Below are 15769 nucleotides of genomic sequence, written 5' to 3' on the forward strand. Positions count from 1 at the left end.
ACAAGAGACAGGGCAGTGACCCTGGAGCCACAGTGAAGGTGGGGAAAGAGGGAGAAGCAGAGTCTGGGGCTGCTGGAAGCTCAGAATATTCTTCCCAGACACAAGGCCTCTTCCACATCATGCTTCCTAGCCCAGAAATGCCTCTGCCTGCTCCCCAGGGTCAAAGACAGACTGAATGCCACCAGGCTGCCCCTTACACTGGAGTGGGGTTGGGGGGGGGTGGTCAGGTAAGACCAAGCCAGCATATGCAGAGCCAAAAGTTCTGAGGACCAACAGAATAGGACTCTGATGACCCCGGGTGGTCAGACTATAACTGGACCTACACTGCCATCTTCAAGACTTTCTTGACGAAGTAGCCTGTGGACCTCAGCCGTGTGATTAGTGACGTAGGGTGTTACTCTGTTGTGATCTGATTGACCTCCAGATTCAGGCAGGTGGCCAAGCACCAGCCTCAGTCTAGCTGAGCAACTTCCTAGTCAGAGCCAGGCCCTCGTGCCCACCCAGAATGCTGCCTCTTCTGCCACCTGCCCAGGGACCTGCACTCCCCACTGGACTGACTCCTGCCCTCTGGGTAGAAAAGTAGCACTGACCCCGGTGCTAAGAGGCAGCGAAGCCAGCACTGGGGAAGGGGCCAAGCGTGGCCTTTCTCCACAAGGCAGACAAAGGAAAGAAAATTTGGGGTTGTTGCTGGGAATTTTCCTTTCCCCGCACTTCTTCCTTAAAATAAGCAGCCAGCATCACTGCCAAGATGAGTAGGAGGAGAGACTTCTTGAGCTTGTTGCTCATAGCAACAAAACCAAACAGGAAAGGCAGGTTTGGCCAAAGAAAACAGGTAACCAGAAAGTCCCTGTTTCAAGCACATGACTTTTCTACAGAATAAAACAAGTGTTCCTGCTGCACTTGGCTTCCTCCAGTGAGAGGTCAGGGGTCAGGAGGCGGAGTCTGCATATGTCAACCTTAGACTGACCTGACCTTACGCTGAGTTGACTTTAGGCTCTCTCCATAGGGGCTTTCTTGAGCTTCTACTAACCAGAGGTCTTTCACTAACAAGCAGGGGCCACTGGAGCCTGGGCAAGCAACAAGGAGGTCATTGATACTCACTCCAGAGTCTTCCATGGCAAACTGATTGCTCACAGGGTGGACTCAACTGCAGTGCTTCCCTGCCCTGTCAGGGACCCAGACTGGCACTGGGCACCTAAGAAGTGAAGGAGCTGGAACATGGCACCACAAGTCTTGAAGGCTGCCCAGGCAGCTGGACTCGTCTGCATCTTTCTTGGAGCCTAGCAGGGTCTGAAGAGCATCAGCATCAACGCTGATTCTGTTCTTGTGGTGGGAAGGAGGCCTCAGGAGGTGCCAGGCAGTTACAGGGCTCCCCCTTCTTTCTCCTGCACTAAAGCAACTCAAGAAGCAGGAAGGCTTCTCTGCCCACAGGAGCTAGGGAAGCACAGCTTTGACTTGGAGCAGTGTCTCCCATCCTTTAGCTCATCAAAATTACACTTGTCACCTGGAGCTGTGCGTTTACTGGCTGAACAGATAGCCTGAGTGACAGCCTAAATCAGCCCACTGCTGTCCTTTGTCCCCAGGAATCAGCTCCCCACCTTAGGGCTCCACTACCTGCTCTGGGACCCTCTCCCCCCACCCCTGTCCTCCTTCCTATCACCATGTAGCTGTGGAGGAGGGAGAGAGGTGGGGGAGAGGAGGTATTACCTTGAATGCTCTGTTGAGAACCTCCTCTCCACCTCGGCTTCCCAGCAAGTTCACCACCACCTGCTTCCCGTACTGCTCCTTCAGAAGAACCATGTGCCTGCAACAGCAGCACGACAGCGGTGAGCCGACAGCAACTCCTTGGGACCCAGCAGTGTGTGTAGAAGGGACAGGACTATCCAGGACCCACCATGTCTTTAGCCCAGAGTGTGTGGGGAGAAAGACACTCCCTTCTCCCAGCCACCACCTCTGCACACTGCAGTCCCAGGGACAGGAATAATGCACAGCAGAAGGCTGTGCTGGTCTTTTTATAAAGAACGATCATCAATTTTCCGGTAGCACCCCTGACCTCCACAAAGTCTTGTAAATGTTGTATGCATGTCACTGATATAAATCTCTTCTTTTCTTTGGTGATGTCCTTGGAGCAAGAAGCCCTGCGAGGAGAGCCCAACCGCACACCCCACCCCTCAGCTGTCCTCCACATGCCACGTTCCACCGCATAGAACCCAAATGTGACAGCCTAGCAAAGCTGCAGGCTCTGGGGAGACTCCGTTCAAATAAGCAGAGCCTCGTCCCTGGCTTGCTAATGGTAACCTTACAGATTTTGTTAAAAATGCCTAACTGTGGTGCTTTAAAGAATAATGAAAAGATACAGTGCAAAAAGCAGATATGGAATTAGAACTCAGTGGTGAGCGGTCCACATGTTTCACATGGAAGGATGAAAGGAGAATCATTTAAGGTGCAGACAGGGCAGCACAGTGGATGATTGCTCCATTTTCTTCTTGATACATTTTTTCTCTTTTTGAAATTTCTGCAGTGACAGTTTCTATTGCTATAAATATTTTAATCACATCAAAAACAGTGAATTTGTAGAATATTCAGAAAGGTCAAGTCGAAGGGGGAACGTTGGCATTGGCTTTAACCTTAAGGACATCTGGAGAATTAGATAAACCCAAGCATCAGTTCTCACAAGGAAGCTGCCGCCGCCTGAGGAACCTAAAAGGAGAACATCCCCACCGAAAGATGAAACCCCAAAAGGTAAAACTCTTGGTGTGAAAACAAGAAATGGGCCCTTAGGAAATACAAAGATAAGCACTTGCTTCAAAATACTTAGTGCTAAGAAAAGCTAGAGAATTCCCTCTGATAACTTTTAAGAATAAAAGCCCTCACATGAGCTTACAACCCAGTCTTAATTCATCTGCATGGTCAGAAATCCTCGAGTCATTTAAAGTTTCTCAGAAATAATGCTCCGAGACTGATGAGCTCACAACAAAGTCACAAAACGTGCAAGTAAACTAAGGACTTACGTTAAAGGCGAAGATCACTTAAGAATATTAATCATTTTGGACATAGATTTTTTTTTAACCAGTCCTGGGCTTGAGGTAGGGCCTGAGCACTATTCTTGGGTTTTTTCAAGGTTAGGACTCTACCACTTGAGCCACAGAATCACTTCTGGCTTTTTTCTGTGTATATGGTACCAGCAATCAAACCACGGTCTTTGTGCATGCTAGCCAAGCACTCTGCCCCCATAGATTTTTTTTTTTTTTTTTTTTTTTACAAATACAAGGTTGCAATGGCTCATCCAAGTGAGAGCAAAAGGCCCTGAGTTCAAGTCCCAATATCAGCACAAAGTGGAAACAAAAATAAAAACAAAAACGAGCTAGCAATGAAATCTCTAAGAGTGTGAGGTTTACACTTCACATCTCTCTGTAATTTTTTTTGCCAGTCCTGGGCTTGGTCTCAGGGTCTGAGCACTGTCCTTGGGCTTTCTCAAGGCTAGAGCTCTACCACTTGAGCCTCAGCACCACTTCCGGCTTTTTTTCATGTATGTGGTATCAAGGACTTGAACCAGGTCTTCATGCATGCTAGACAAGCACTCTACCACTAGGCCAAACTCCTGGCTCCCGCTCTGTAAAACAAAAACAAGGCTGGTTGCTGGTGGTTCACACCTATAACCACTCAAAACTACTGAGGCTCAAAGCCAACCCCAGACAGAAAAGTCCATATGACTGTCTCCAATAAACCAGGAAAAAGCTTGAAAACAGGAGGTGTGGCTCAAGTGACAGAGTACCAGATAAATGAGGGGGGGGGGGAAGGAATAAGTGCAAAATCTGGAGTCCAAACAAAAATAAACACACAAACAAGCATCTACTAGTAACATAATTTAACCCTTAATTGATCAGGATGAATAGATGAAATCTTACTGCAACAAGAGCTTCAGGAAGCTGGGCGCTGGTGGCTTATGCCTCTAATCCTAGCTATTCAGGAAGCTGAGATCCGAGGATCATGCTTCAAAGCCAGTCCCGCACCAAAATCCATGAGATACTTGTCTCCAAGGGCTCAAGTGGTAGAGCACTAGCCTTGAGTTGAAGAGCTCAGGGACAGTGCCCACGCCCAGAGTTCAAACTCCATGACCAACAAGGAGAAAAGGAGAGAGATGTGGAGAAAGAGGGAGAGAGGGAGAGGGGAAAGAGGGTAAGGGGGAAAGGGGGAGGGAGGGAGGGAGGGAGGGAGGGAGGGAGGGAGAGAGGGAGAGAGAGAGAGAGAGAGAGAGAGAGAGAGAGAGAGAGAGAGAGAGAGAGAGAGAGAGAGAGAGCGCGCGCGCACTCGAGCTTCAGGGAAACCTGGCAACAATAGAACTCTTTTTATAACTCTTTTCTTGCATAAAGGACTAAAATATACTGAAGATCTGGATTCAGGATTGATTCCTGCTTCCCCTGTGCCTCTGTGTCTGAATGGAGTACGCAGGCCTCAAGTGGCAACTGACAATCTGTACCTGTCAAAAGCAGGGGCGTTGGCCTCCAGGCCTCTCTGAAGTCTCAGATGATGGGAGCCAACCTACAATGAGAGAGAATAAAGGTGATACTTCTGCTGAGTGACCTGCGGTCTTCCCACCCGCCCACTCTCCACCAGCCAAGCATAGCTGGCAGCGATTCAGCTACATGCGGCACATTCCCTACTCCAGTGGGTCAGCCCCCCTGGACAATGCCAGCAGTGCTCCCGGCCCAGATGCACAGCTACAGGATATCCCAGGGGGAGAACACAGACGGAAATCACATCCCCAGACTGTCCAGCCAAATCACTGTCCAGTCTCCTAATTCCCCAACTGTCCTAAGTAGTGCTGGAACATGTAGAGCTACCTATTTAATACTCAACTTACTTACGTTCAACCCTTTAAAACAGGTACTGTTTCTTCAGTCAGCTTGAAGGGACTCTCACTGACCTAATCTGGGGCAGTCTGAGCATAAAATGATATAGATCATAACCTAGTAAGTAGAACAGGACTCTGAGTCTACCTTGATGGTAGTGGTGGTTAGAGAGGTGAGCAGAAAATGAGGTGGTGGAGAAGGATGGGATATGGATGGCGGGTGGATGGATGGATGGAGGTGTGTGAGGTGTGTGAGTAGGAGGGGAACAAGGGCAGGCTCTTCTGTACAGAACAGAAAGTCATCATTTTGCAACCGTGATAATAAAGAACAGCAGAAATCGAGTTTGATGAGGAACTTGCTAGTTGTATGATCTCATGGTGTCTGTCGTAGACTGCCAATGAGTTGGAAAGGAAAACAACTGTAAGTAGCAAAATGCAATAGTTGGGCCAGGAGCGTGGCCTAGTGGTAGAGTGCTCGCCTCGCACGAACGAAGCCCTGGATTCGATTCCTTGGTACCACACACACAGAAAAAGCCACACGTGGTGGTGTGGCTCAAATAGTAGAGCGCTAGCCTTGAGGAACCCCAAGAACAGTGCTCAGGCCCTTAGTTCACGCTCCAGGACTGGCCAAAAAAACCTCAACAACAACAACAACAACAACAAAATGCGATAGCACCTTGACAGGTAACCAAAACCACTGGCAGGCAAATGGATACCATGAGCCTAGAAGAATGCTCGAGAGCTGGACAGGTATATGTGGAGGGCAGGCCTGAAGAAGCAAAGCTGCTGCTTGAGGACGCTCTTGAGGCACCTGACTGACTTGGAAAACAGCCACCACTCTAGCCAAAATACTATGCCACCGTGAATTCCTCAAATGTGTACTTGTGCTGTGGTACTGCAAGAGTGCAACTGTTCTAGGGAAGAAACATCCGTAAACTATCAGCAGAGAACACTGTACACAACCTCAAGTGGCTGGGAAACAACTGACAGCCTGCCTGTGTGTGATACAAGCTGACAGTTCCACCGATCTGGAGTTCTCTCTAGTGAACTCACAAATCTTCAGGAGCTTGGTTTTGAGGGCTGGATGAGCAGTGTCATCAGAACCATCCATATGATAGGTAGAGCCATCACCCAGGCTCAGCAACACCACAGGCCACGAGTCCCACTTGAGGCTTGAGAAATCTCCCATCTAACAAACCTGTTCCCTAGCAAGAGATTTAGATATTACAGGAGAAGTTTTAGAAATCAGAGATTATACAAATGACAAAGTCTAAATCCCAGTGGCCCTACAAAACTATGGCCACAAAGGAAACAATCCTATAAAGTGGGCCTGAGCTATGGGAATTCCCAAGAGACTCCGCAGGTACCTTCGTTTCAATGCTTTCTCTCTGCTCTCCTCCCTCACTGAGAAAATGTCAGCTACCAAATTAAAAAACACCCATGGGCCTGTGGTACTGAGAGAACTGCTCATCTCTCAGCTCTTGCTTCTCTTGGGCCTCACGGAGTGTGCACCCCTCAGTCACCCTCTGAGATCCCCAAGGGCTTGAGCCCAAGGTGAGGGTAACTAGTTCTGTGTCACCTGCCAGGCAGCACAAGAACTCTCCTGGCTCAGGGCCAGGCGGCAGTCCTTGGGGAAGCACACCTAGAAGAGAGCAGAAGTCAACAGCCCAGGCTCAGAAGCCCAGCCTTCAGCTGTGAGGGCGCACAGACAAGGAAGTGGCTCACCCCACCCTGCTGAAAACACTCAGTCTTGGGCCGGGCTCAGACCTGCTGAAGGAACAGCTGAGGGCGGGGCCAGGAATGTGCAGTCATCTGCCCCGCTCTGCCCCACCAGTGGCTCCTAGGACCCCACGCAGCCCCAGCCGCTACAGTGCCAGCAGGCTTGCTCGGGACTCACTTCCCTTTTCTTCCTCCCCTTTGCAGAGCGGCAAACACCCAGTCAGGGGCAGGAGAAGGCCCAGCAGGAGAGGGCGGCTCTGAGTCCTCACTGTAGATCCACTGGCCTCTAGCCTCTCAAACAGCGTGACCTCCATCTCCTAAAGGGGAAATGGAAGGGAACTGGAGCCCCTGGTTCCTCAGTGCACGGCATCTCTTTAGTCTAGACGCCTCGGGCCTGCCTCTAGCCAGTCCCTCCAGCCCTGAGCAACTGCAACACCATGGAGCTCTGCCCGTCTCTGGGGCCACTGCTGAGGTCCTAGGTTTCAGAAGCCTCAAGGACTGGCTGCCAGGGTTGGCTGGGGGCCCCTTGAACTGACTGAGCTGCTTATTTTGGTTTCTCCTGTTCTCCACCCCAACCTTCTGTCTCTTTCTAAGAAGCCAATTATCCTCTGGTCCCTAAAGTCATTAACTCAACCCTGCACACTACATATTGAGACTCGAACACCAGTGGTCAATCTCAGCTAGGCCCCACAATCCCACGTAGCACAGGACTCTCCCAGCACCCTCTGCTCCCACAGGAAGGAAGGAAGGAAGGAAGGAAGGAAGGAAGGAAGGAAGGAAGGAAGGAAGGAAGGAAGGAGAGAGAGAGAGGGAGGGAGGGAAAGAGGGAAGGAGGGAAGGAGGGAAGGAGGGAGGGAGGAAGGAGGGCAATGAGCTATCTCAGTGGAAATGTGAGTTTTAAAGGCAACACTTCACTGTAACTATTACACAATCTGTTCACATGGTAAAGATGAAAAAGACTAAAGGTACACGGATCTAGGCATGTGTACTGAAGGCATCAGACCCCAGCCCACAGGCAGATGGATGATCACCATGCTTTGCCTGACTCCTCCCTCCCCCCCCCCCATCAGGGCTCAGGTGCCCTGGGGCAGCCCTAAGAAGGTACGCCACAACAGCTTGACACACAACATTCACGCTGCCATGCTGCCGAAGTGAAGAAGAATGGAGAGAGGCTCAAAATACTGAAAAAGAACCGGACTTTCTAAGCTTGATACTGGTGACTGTAGAGCCCAGACCCCTCTGAAGATGACTCAGTTTCTCTTAGGTGGTACTTCAGAGGGCATACATGGGTGCTGGGCCTCAAAGTGAGCAGATCCTGTGGAAGACTGAGAACAGGAAGGCATTGGAACTGCTTGAAGACAAAACAAGCGCTTTGGAGAATTATAAGCATGTGTCAGCCTGGGGCCATGCCCCATGATCCGGGGTCACGCCGAATAGGCCACAGCCATCCCGTGGCAGGGTCAGACTGCATCTGGACCAACATAGAGGGCAAGCCGAGATCTCCCAATAAATGATATAGGAAATGACAAACATTCCCAGTTTCGCTTTCTACACGAGGGAAATCAGAATATCAAGAGTCCTAGAAGATGGCTAATGGATCTGAAAGGATTCAGAGGAAACAGAAGAAGGGGGAGATCATGGGGTCCCAACTCCAGGGCTGCAGGAAAGCCATGGGGCAAAGTACATTCCTGAAGACCCTGGAGATTCAGAGGAACAGAGTCTAGGGCAGGGAGGGACTTAGAAACAGCAAAGCCATGCCCAGGTATGGGAGCACGGCCTACGTAAGGTCCTGGGAAAAGGACCCCTATGCCGGGAGAGAGGGCAAAGTTGGCACATTTCATAGTGTCCTTCTCAAGTTAAAAAAACCCACGGTCAGGACCAATTTTGGACTCCTCATGAGTTCTGCAGCACACATGCCACGGACTCTGCTTCTTCCTTATACTATACGCAATGATCCACAGGGTTTGGTTGTTTTTCTTTCTGTTTGCTTACTTGCTTGCTTTGCTGTTGTTTTATTTTTGAGTCAAAGCCTTGCTAAATTCAGAGGTCAAGACATTTCTACAGAAAAATCTCATATTTAAGGAAAATCAAGCTTCAAGGTCCCCCTTCAAGTAGAATGTCCAGGGCAGCGAATCTTATAGAGTCAAAAAGTAGAATAAGGGTTACGTAGGCCTGAGTCCAAGCTGGGGGAAGGGTCTGTCTGTAAATGATACAGGAACTTCAAGCACTGATGAGAGGTCTTAACATTAGGAGCTCAGTGGTACAGCATTTGTCTAGCATACATGAAACTGTTGACTTGGTAATCAGCACCAAAGTGGGGGAAAAAAAAGAAAGAGTTCTGAAATTAGACTGCTACACAAATCTATAAACGCACTAAAACCCACAGAGTTGGATGCTTCACGCGGGTGGAGTTTATGACACAGAGGTGGCATCTCAGTAATTCGGGTCCAAAAGATCTCCTTTGGGAAAAGTTCCACAGGAATTTTCCATGGTAACATCCAGATCAACTTCAAGCTGCCACCATCCATTCTTCAGCCGTTCCTTTCTCGTGGAAAGGCAAGGTAAGCAAAGTCTTCCTCAGAGCCCAGAGGAGATGCTCAACCCATGGCACACAAAAGGCTGACATAGCACACGGTCAGCATCTTCAACACAACATGCTGATGGCTCGGGGGACAGAGGACTCCTCTCTGGGTGACCTGGGGTCAAGTCCAGCTCCCTCATACACCCCTAAGAAACCGTCCTTAGCTGCTGGTGATGAGCCAGAGCAGCCACAAAAGCTCTTGGTAAAAAGAGCTAGAGACCACAAAGGGTAGAGGAAGGAGGTTTGAAGGTCCCCACATTTCCTCAGGCTGAAGGAGAAGACGATCGGGAAGGAAGGAGGTATGTCCAGTCTGCTTGGCCCAAATGCAGAAGCAATGTACCTTTCATTGACAACAAGCATGTTCCTGGACCATGCCCCTGCCCCTGAGCCCTGAACTCTCCCCAGGACACCGGGAGCAACTCCTTCTGGCATTGACCACAGCCCCGCTCTGAATGGCGCAGGGGTATTTTTAGAAAGCATGGGAAAGCTCCACACAATTCTCACGTGGCTGCACCAAGTGCCTCCGGTGACATGGCCACAAAGGGCCCCGCCGATCCCTCTGAAGCCTTCTGTGAAAGCCAGAGTCACTCTCAATCCACGGACATCAGGGTCTCCCTTGGGGTGACCTTACTCAAGTGTCCTAGGGTTCATCCTAGCCTCAGCAGATACCCCACACTGCTGTGGAGCAATAGAAATTGCAGCACGTATTCGGTCCCCAGACTGGAACCGGCCTGTGTATTCTTTCACTGTGAACACATTCACTCACACACACACACACACACACACACACACACACAGTACACTTTTGACAGTTTATCTTAATACAAGTACCTGAGGAAAAAAGACTAGAAACAATACCACAAAAGATGACTGTTTAAACAAGCAAACCAAGGGGTTTTAGGGGAAGGGCAGCTCAGTGAGATATTTTCTGTTGCCGTCACCTACCTGAAGGCCTGGCTGCTCCCAAAACAGCGGAACAGAGCCTCTGATCTGGACAAAAGATGACACTCCATCATCCATGTAAATTGTCTGCAGCACAAGGAAACAGAAAAGGAAAGGCATTCTTCAATGAAACCCAATGTCCTGGGCTGGTAACAGGAGCTGGTGCCTGTGACCTGACACCAGCCATGAAGGGCGGCCAGTGGACTCCAGCGCCCTCTGCTCTCACCCAGCGTGGCTGGAACTGCTCCCCAACCAGTGGCCAGGCAGCAGTGTGCACAGGCCACCGGATAGCCTCCCAACAAGAGCCCAGGCCTGGGCATCTGGGGGAATGTATGCTCCATCATCCTGGAAAGCCCCATCCCAGCCTCCCAGGGGAAGAAGAGAAGAAGGAAATGTGCCTGGAATGTCACTAAAGACCTTCCTTAGAGCCCTCTATTTTTACCTGCCCAATAGCTAGGGAGCAGGGAGCTAGTGTGAAAGGACAGGACAAAATAAAACAAGCCAGCTAGGCAGGAAGTCCTTACTTGACTGCACCTGTCGGTCTCACGCTGAACAACTCAGGCTCAGCTCGAACTTGCTTTTTGGGCCTGGCCTTGTGCCATTGTGTTTACAGTCAACACATACCATGAGTCTCTAATGTTCTTTCCTTGCGCAGAAACAATGCTTCTTATACTTAAAAAAAATTAACTTCCCCCCGCCCAGCTCCTGTATTATCCAGAGTGGCCTGTGGGCCTCTGCTGATTTGGGAGCATACAGAGTTTAAAGAATAGAACAGAAAGTACAGTTCTGAGCACTGGCAAGGGACAGCCGAGGTGGTTATCAGATGCCAGCCTTTATCTGAGCAACCCTACCCTGGCCTGGCAGGGCATCTCTTCGAGTCCTTTCCATTGCTCACCAGCCTGCTCCCTTACAGGGTAGCTTTCCACGCAGGCTAGATCGCACTCAGATCACACAGGCATTAGTAATTCTGCAGGGCCGGGGGGATTGACCATGAGACCTGCGTGGTCCAGGCCACAAGTACGGCGCAAGCCTGGTATTTATGCTGTAATTCTAGCCTTAGACACCAAAGGAAAAGGGAAAAAAAATCACTGGGTTAAGAGGATGCCTTTTGTTTCCAGGTACTAACTTCCAGCACAAAGCATGGCGGCTGGTTCAACACACTGCAGCCTTCATGCACTCGGTAAAGCTCTGTAATGCACACGGGCCATGTTCTAACAGGACAAGAGGCACTCACAATGCCCAGGATCTGACCTGGCTCAGCGGCTTTCACGCTGCACTCAGACCACCACGTGTTGCTTTCTGATCCAGCCTGGCTCCTCCCGTAGCTTGCCCAGAGCCAGCTCTGAGAACACCAGCGGGCACTGAGTACCTGAACTCCTCCCCTACTGGGCCCGGAGCGAGGACAAGTTGTCCATGCCTTCCTCCCTGGCCATGCCTGCCCCCCATTCACACCAGAGAAGCACCTGACTGCTGTCCTGGGCAAAAGAAGAGCGTGAACACTTGTGGGACTGTCTTACTTCATGTATGCCTCTGTGTGTGTGTGTGTGTAGGGGACAGACTGCATCTGAACTTGGGGTTTCACTCTTGCTTAGCAAGTGCTCTACCACTTGCATCTATACCTCTAGACTTCAGGACTTTTGCCCTGGCTGACCTTGGACCATGCTCCTCCTACCTCTACCTCCAGAGTAGCTGTGATTGCAGGCATGCTCCACCATTCCCAGCCTACAGAGGCCCTCAGAGGCGAGCAGGGTAGTGAGTAATGCAGATGGGAAAGGCCCTAGTCTGGCTTAGTGTTGCAAACTCCCATCTGTGTAGCAGGATGGCCCTGACCACATCATGGAACCACATCAACCTCTGGTTCTCTCTCAGTGGAGTCAAGGTCCTCTCGTGCCCACAGGGTAAACAAGGAGGCAGACTCCAAGCCCAGAGTAGTCACTCAAAAAAGTCACTGCAGGGTCTGGATGAGGTCACTCAAGAGTGAGGAGGGCCCAGCGGGGCAGACACTAGAGCAGGTGCTGCGAGGCCGCAGGAAGGAAGCATACCACAGAGACAAGAAGGGGAGGGAGACCAGGAAGAACAACAGCCCCGAAGGCAAGCAGGTGCCTTCCTGGAAGACTGGAGCCCAGAGCAGGGCAGCCAGGGGGTCACCCTGAGTGTCCCTTTTCAGCAAAATCTAGACTACACAACTGCATGTACAGATTTTCCTCCAGAAAGGCTCTGGCTGGGCTTCCACTTCCAGATCCACTGTTTTCAAACAGCTTCGTCCACGAACCCCCACAGCACCTTCACCTCCCTGCTTGGCTCAGGGGCCTGATGGGCAATAGCCAAAGACTTTTCTTTGGCTCCTTTCTTTGATAGGCTGAGGGTTTGCTGGTGACAGTGAGTCACTGCTGAAGGGGCCACCACATATGAGTCATAGCTGACCAAGAGGAATCCAGACTGCTTCCTCCCTGAGCAGTCTGCAAGGCCACCCCCCCCACACACACCCCAACAATATATACCTACAAAACACACTCACACAGGGCATGTGACAAGCACAGCACATGCATGTGCATACTACTCACACATGCTGACAAGCACATATGACACTATTACACACAACACACAAACCTAGAAATAAGTTTACATTACAATCCGCATGATATACAACATATGTGACAGACACAGGGATGCAAAAGCCCAGTGCACAAAGCATGGACCCCCCCCCAAACACATGTAACCCCAATGGAAGGAGAAGAAAGACTTTATTCTTGAGAAAAATGTTGAAATGGGATAGATATGGAGATTCTTCAGGATCCTCTTCCTGAACCCTGGGAATTAATTCAGGGAGAGCTGAGCTACTTCGCACAAAGTGGCCCCACTCTGCCCTGAGTCCCACTGACGCCAGTCTGCTGGGCCCCCAGCAGTCCAGTCCTCCTTCCTGCCTGGCTCTGCCTCCATGTCCTCAGGGCTGCCAGCACCCCAAGTGTCACACCTCATCATCATCTGGAGAACAGGCCCCACTCTGCTACCAAACCTTAGGGGGCAGAGTGTCACCTGCTGATTCACAATAAGCGAGGACACAAGATGCATATTTGAGGGTGATACCACCAGGACCCAGAGACCCCCAGACCTGACTCTGTAGATCCTAGGGAGGAGAGTGTGACAGGCTCCCATGTGACACTCCAATCAGGTCACAGGCAGGACCCCTGGGTATGGTGTGGTGCTTCCTCCCCAGCTGCTGACCCTCATCTACTTCCGTCTCCCATCTCCTGATGCCATCAGAAGCCACCATTGTCAGCAAGTGGCCAGAGAGCCAAGTGAGAGGCAAGCAGGTGACACAGACGGACGGACACACACACACACACACACACACACACACCTGAGAACTGAAGCCTTGAAGCCTCATTCCTATCCTGCAGGCTCACAGCAGAGTTTCCTGAAGGTCCAGGTCTGGGACTCAGCTCAGGTAGCCACCTTTGCCCCTAGCATCATGGTGGCTGGGCTCCCCATGGTGGCCTGCCCCGTCCAGTGAGAACACAGATGCCAGCGCCCTCACAGCAAGCACACTGCAGAGCAGTGGAGTGCAGGATGCGGCCAGCCACGCCTCACCAGACAGGCAAGGAAGCTGCAGCTGGCTATGCACAGCAGAGTCCCACCTGTGCCTCTCTGGGGCTTTCTCCCTCCCAGCTGTTCACACCTGTGGTTTTCATTAACCTACAGGGTGTGAGTCAGCGCCAAAGGCAACAACAGGTGTCCAGACAGCATCTCAGGGAGAGAGACCAGGAAAGAGAAGCAAGAAGGAATTGTGCAGGTGGCTCTACTCTGTGGGGGCTCAGGAAGGGCTGTTCAGCCCCCCAGGTCTAACATGAGTTAGGGCGGAGCTTCAGCTTGTTTCCTCTCATCCTTCCTCTGTATTGATCTCTTTTTGTCCTAAAATGATTTTTTCACCCTTTAGTAGATCATCTGGCAGATGCTCATGGAATTAGAGGCACTCTTGTCAGACAGAAACCATTCTGGATTCCCTTTAGTTAAAAATACCTTAGTTCAACAAGGTTTTCCAATAATAATGCATCAATCAAAAAAGACAATCAGGCCAAATGGTGGTGATTCATGCCTACATAAGCACTGATAAGGAGGACCGATGTTTGAGGCCAGCCCAGGAAATAAGTGTGCTAGACTCTATCTGAACTGATAAAGCTCGAGTGGTGGTGTGATACACACCCTTCATCTTAGCTACCAGAGAGGCACAAAGAGAAGGATGTTGGTCCTGGCCAAATGGGTCATCAATGTGCAAAGTTATCTGAAAAATAATCAAAAGCAGAACGGGATGTAGGTGTGGCTCAAAAGACAGAGTAATTGCCTAGCAAGTGTGAGGTCTTGAGTTCAAACCCTTATACACCAAAAAAAAAAAACAAAAACAAAAATAGACCATGCCAACATTTTCAGGCAGAGCTGCAATTTCATAAATTATATAAATGCAGAGAGGGCCGGTGATCAGGAATCAGCTCACACACACCAAGGCCTCTTCTCCACACAGGCCATGTGCTGCTGACTTTGGTGCCACGGACAGGCTGGGTACTCACCTGCTCTGTCTCCACAAAGTTGGACACGTGGCCATCATCGTTCACGCCACGGGTGTAGAATCGAGCACCGGCGCGCTCACAGCTGATGCGAGAGATGAGGCAGACCTTGGCCTGCTTGTGAGAGGCGTACACTGTGCGGATGGCCACAACTCCACAGATGACCTTCAGCAGCCAGTCACCACAGTTCACCTGGTGCTGCCTCAGGGGCACATGCAGCAGCTGGTTCCTGCAAGACACATGGCCGGGGGTCACCTTCTAGCCTGGCACCCAGAGTGAGGAGAGGAGCCTGTGGGAGCCGCTCTCCAGGACAGCCTGCACCCGGGCCATTCAGAACTAGGAGGCTCCTGTGCTTCACCCAGACTCCAGGAGGATGGAGCCGAAGTCCTTCCCCAAAGCTAAACACTCACCGTGGTTTGGGGACATTCAAAGGAGCCTCTGTTTTGGCTAGTTTTCTTTTTCTGTTGTTATAACCCAGTCAATAAAAGAATATAATCACAAGCCAGGTGTGATAACTCATGCCTGTAATTCCAACTACTCAGGGAGCAACGATCAGGAGACGGATGGTTCAAGACCAGCCAACATCAGGCAAAAAGGTTAGTGAGAACCCCCTCCCCCATCTCACCGGAAAAGCCAGGCACGGGGTACAGTCCTTTGACCCCAGCTTCTTGGCAGGCATAGGGTAGGAAGATGGTGACCCAGGTCTCCCTGGACAAAAAGATGAAACCCTATCAGAAAAAAACACCTAATGCGAGAAAAGGGTTGGAGGCATGGCTCAAATGGCAGCATGCCTGCCTAGTAGATGCAAGGCCCTGAGGTCAAACCCCAGGACTACAAACAATATATTTGTGTTTTGATTAAATAATACTCATCAATGATAAAAATAAGTACATTGGCACTGGATATCTGTGTGTGTGTGTGTGTGTGTGTGTGTGTACTTTAAATTTAAATACATGCTAACACACCACAAGGTGACTCTAGAGAAAGTACCACACGGCAGTCCAAAATAAGCAGACTCTGAGAGGAACATAAAACTCACACCTGGTGGTGACGATGCTGAAACAGCACTGGGTACGGGCACACAGAGCCTGCTGCCCAGGGCTTTGGGATGGG

The 15769-nt window shown here is 50.5% G+C and overlaps 1 protein-coding gene across 6 annotated transcripts in view; it reads right to left on the bottom strand.

The window, feature by feature from the left end:
• The window catches only part of Synj2 (synaptojanin 2), a 76604-nt gene that overhangs the window by 31083 nt on the left and 29752 nt on the right, over positions 1-15769 (bottom strand). For all 6 annotated transcript variants that reach the window (XM_090337907.1, XM_090337903.1, XM_090337902.1 and 3 more), the window contains exons 4-7: positions 14660-14885; positions 10098-10181; positions 4481-4542; positions 1708-1804 (exon numbers count right to left, since the gene is read on the bottom strand). In XM_090337907.1, the coding sequence (XP_090194033.1) occupies positions 1708-1804; positions 4481-4542; positions 10098-10181; positions 14660-14885 (469 nt within the window). The remainder of the gene's footprint in view (positions 1-1707; positions 1805-4480; positions 4543-10097; positions 10182-14659; positions 14886-15769) is intronic.

The sequence above is a fragment of the Megascapheus bottae genome, chromosome 8 (assembly GCF_031878675.1).
Source record: "Megascapheus bottae isolate mThoBot1 chromosome 8, mThoBot2.hap1, whole genome shotgun sequence".
Classification (NCBI taxonomy): domain Eukaryota; kingdom Metazoa; phylum Chordata; class Mammalia; order Rodentia; family Geomyidae; genus Megascapheus; species Megascapheus bottae.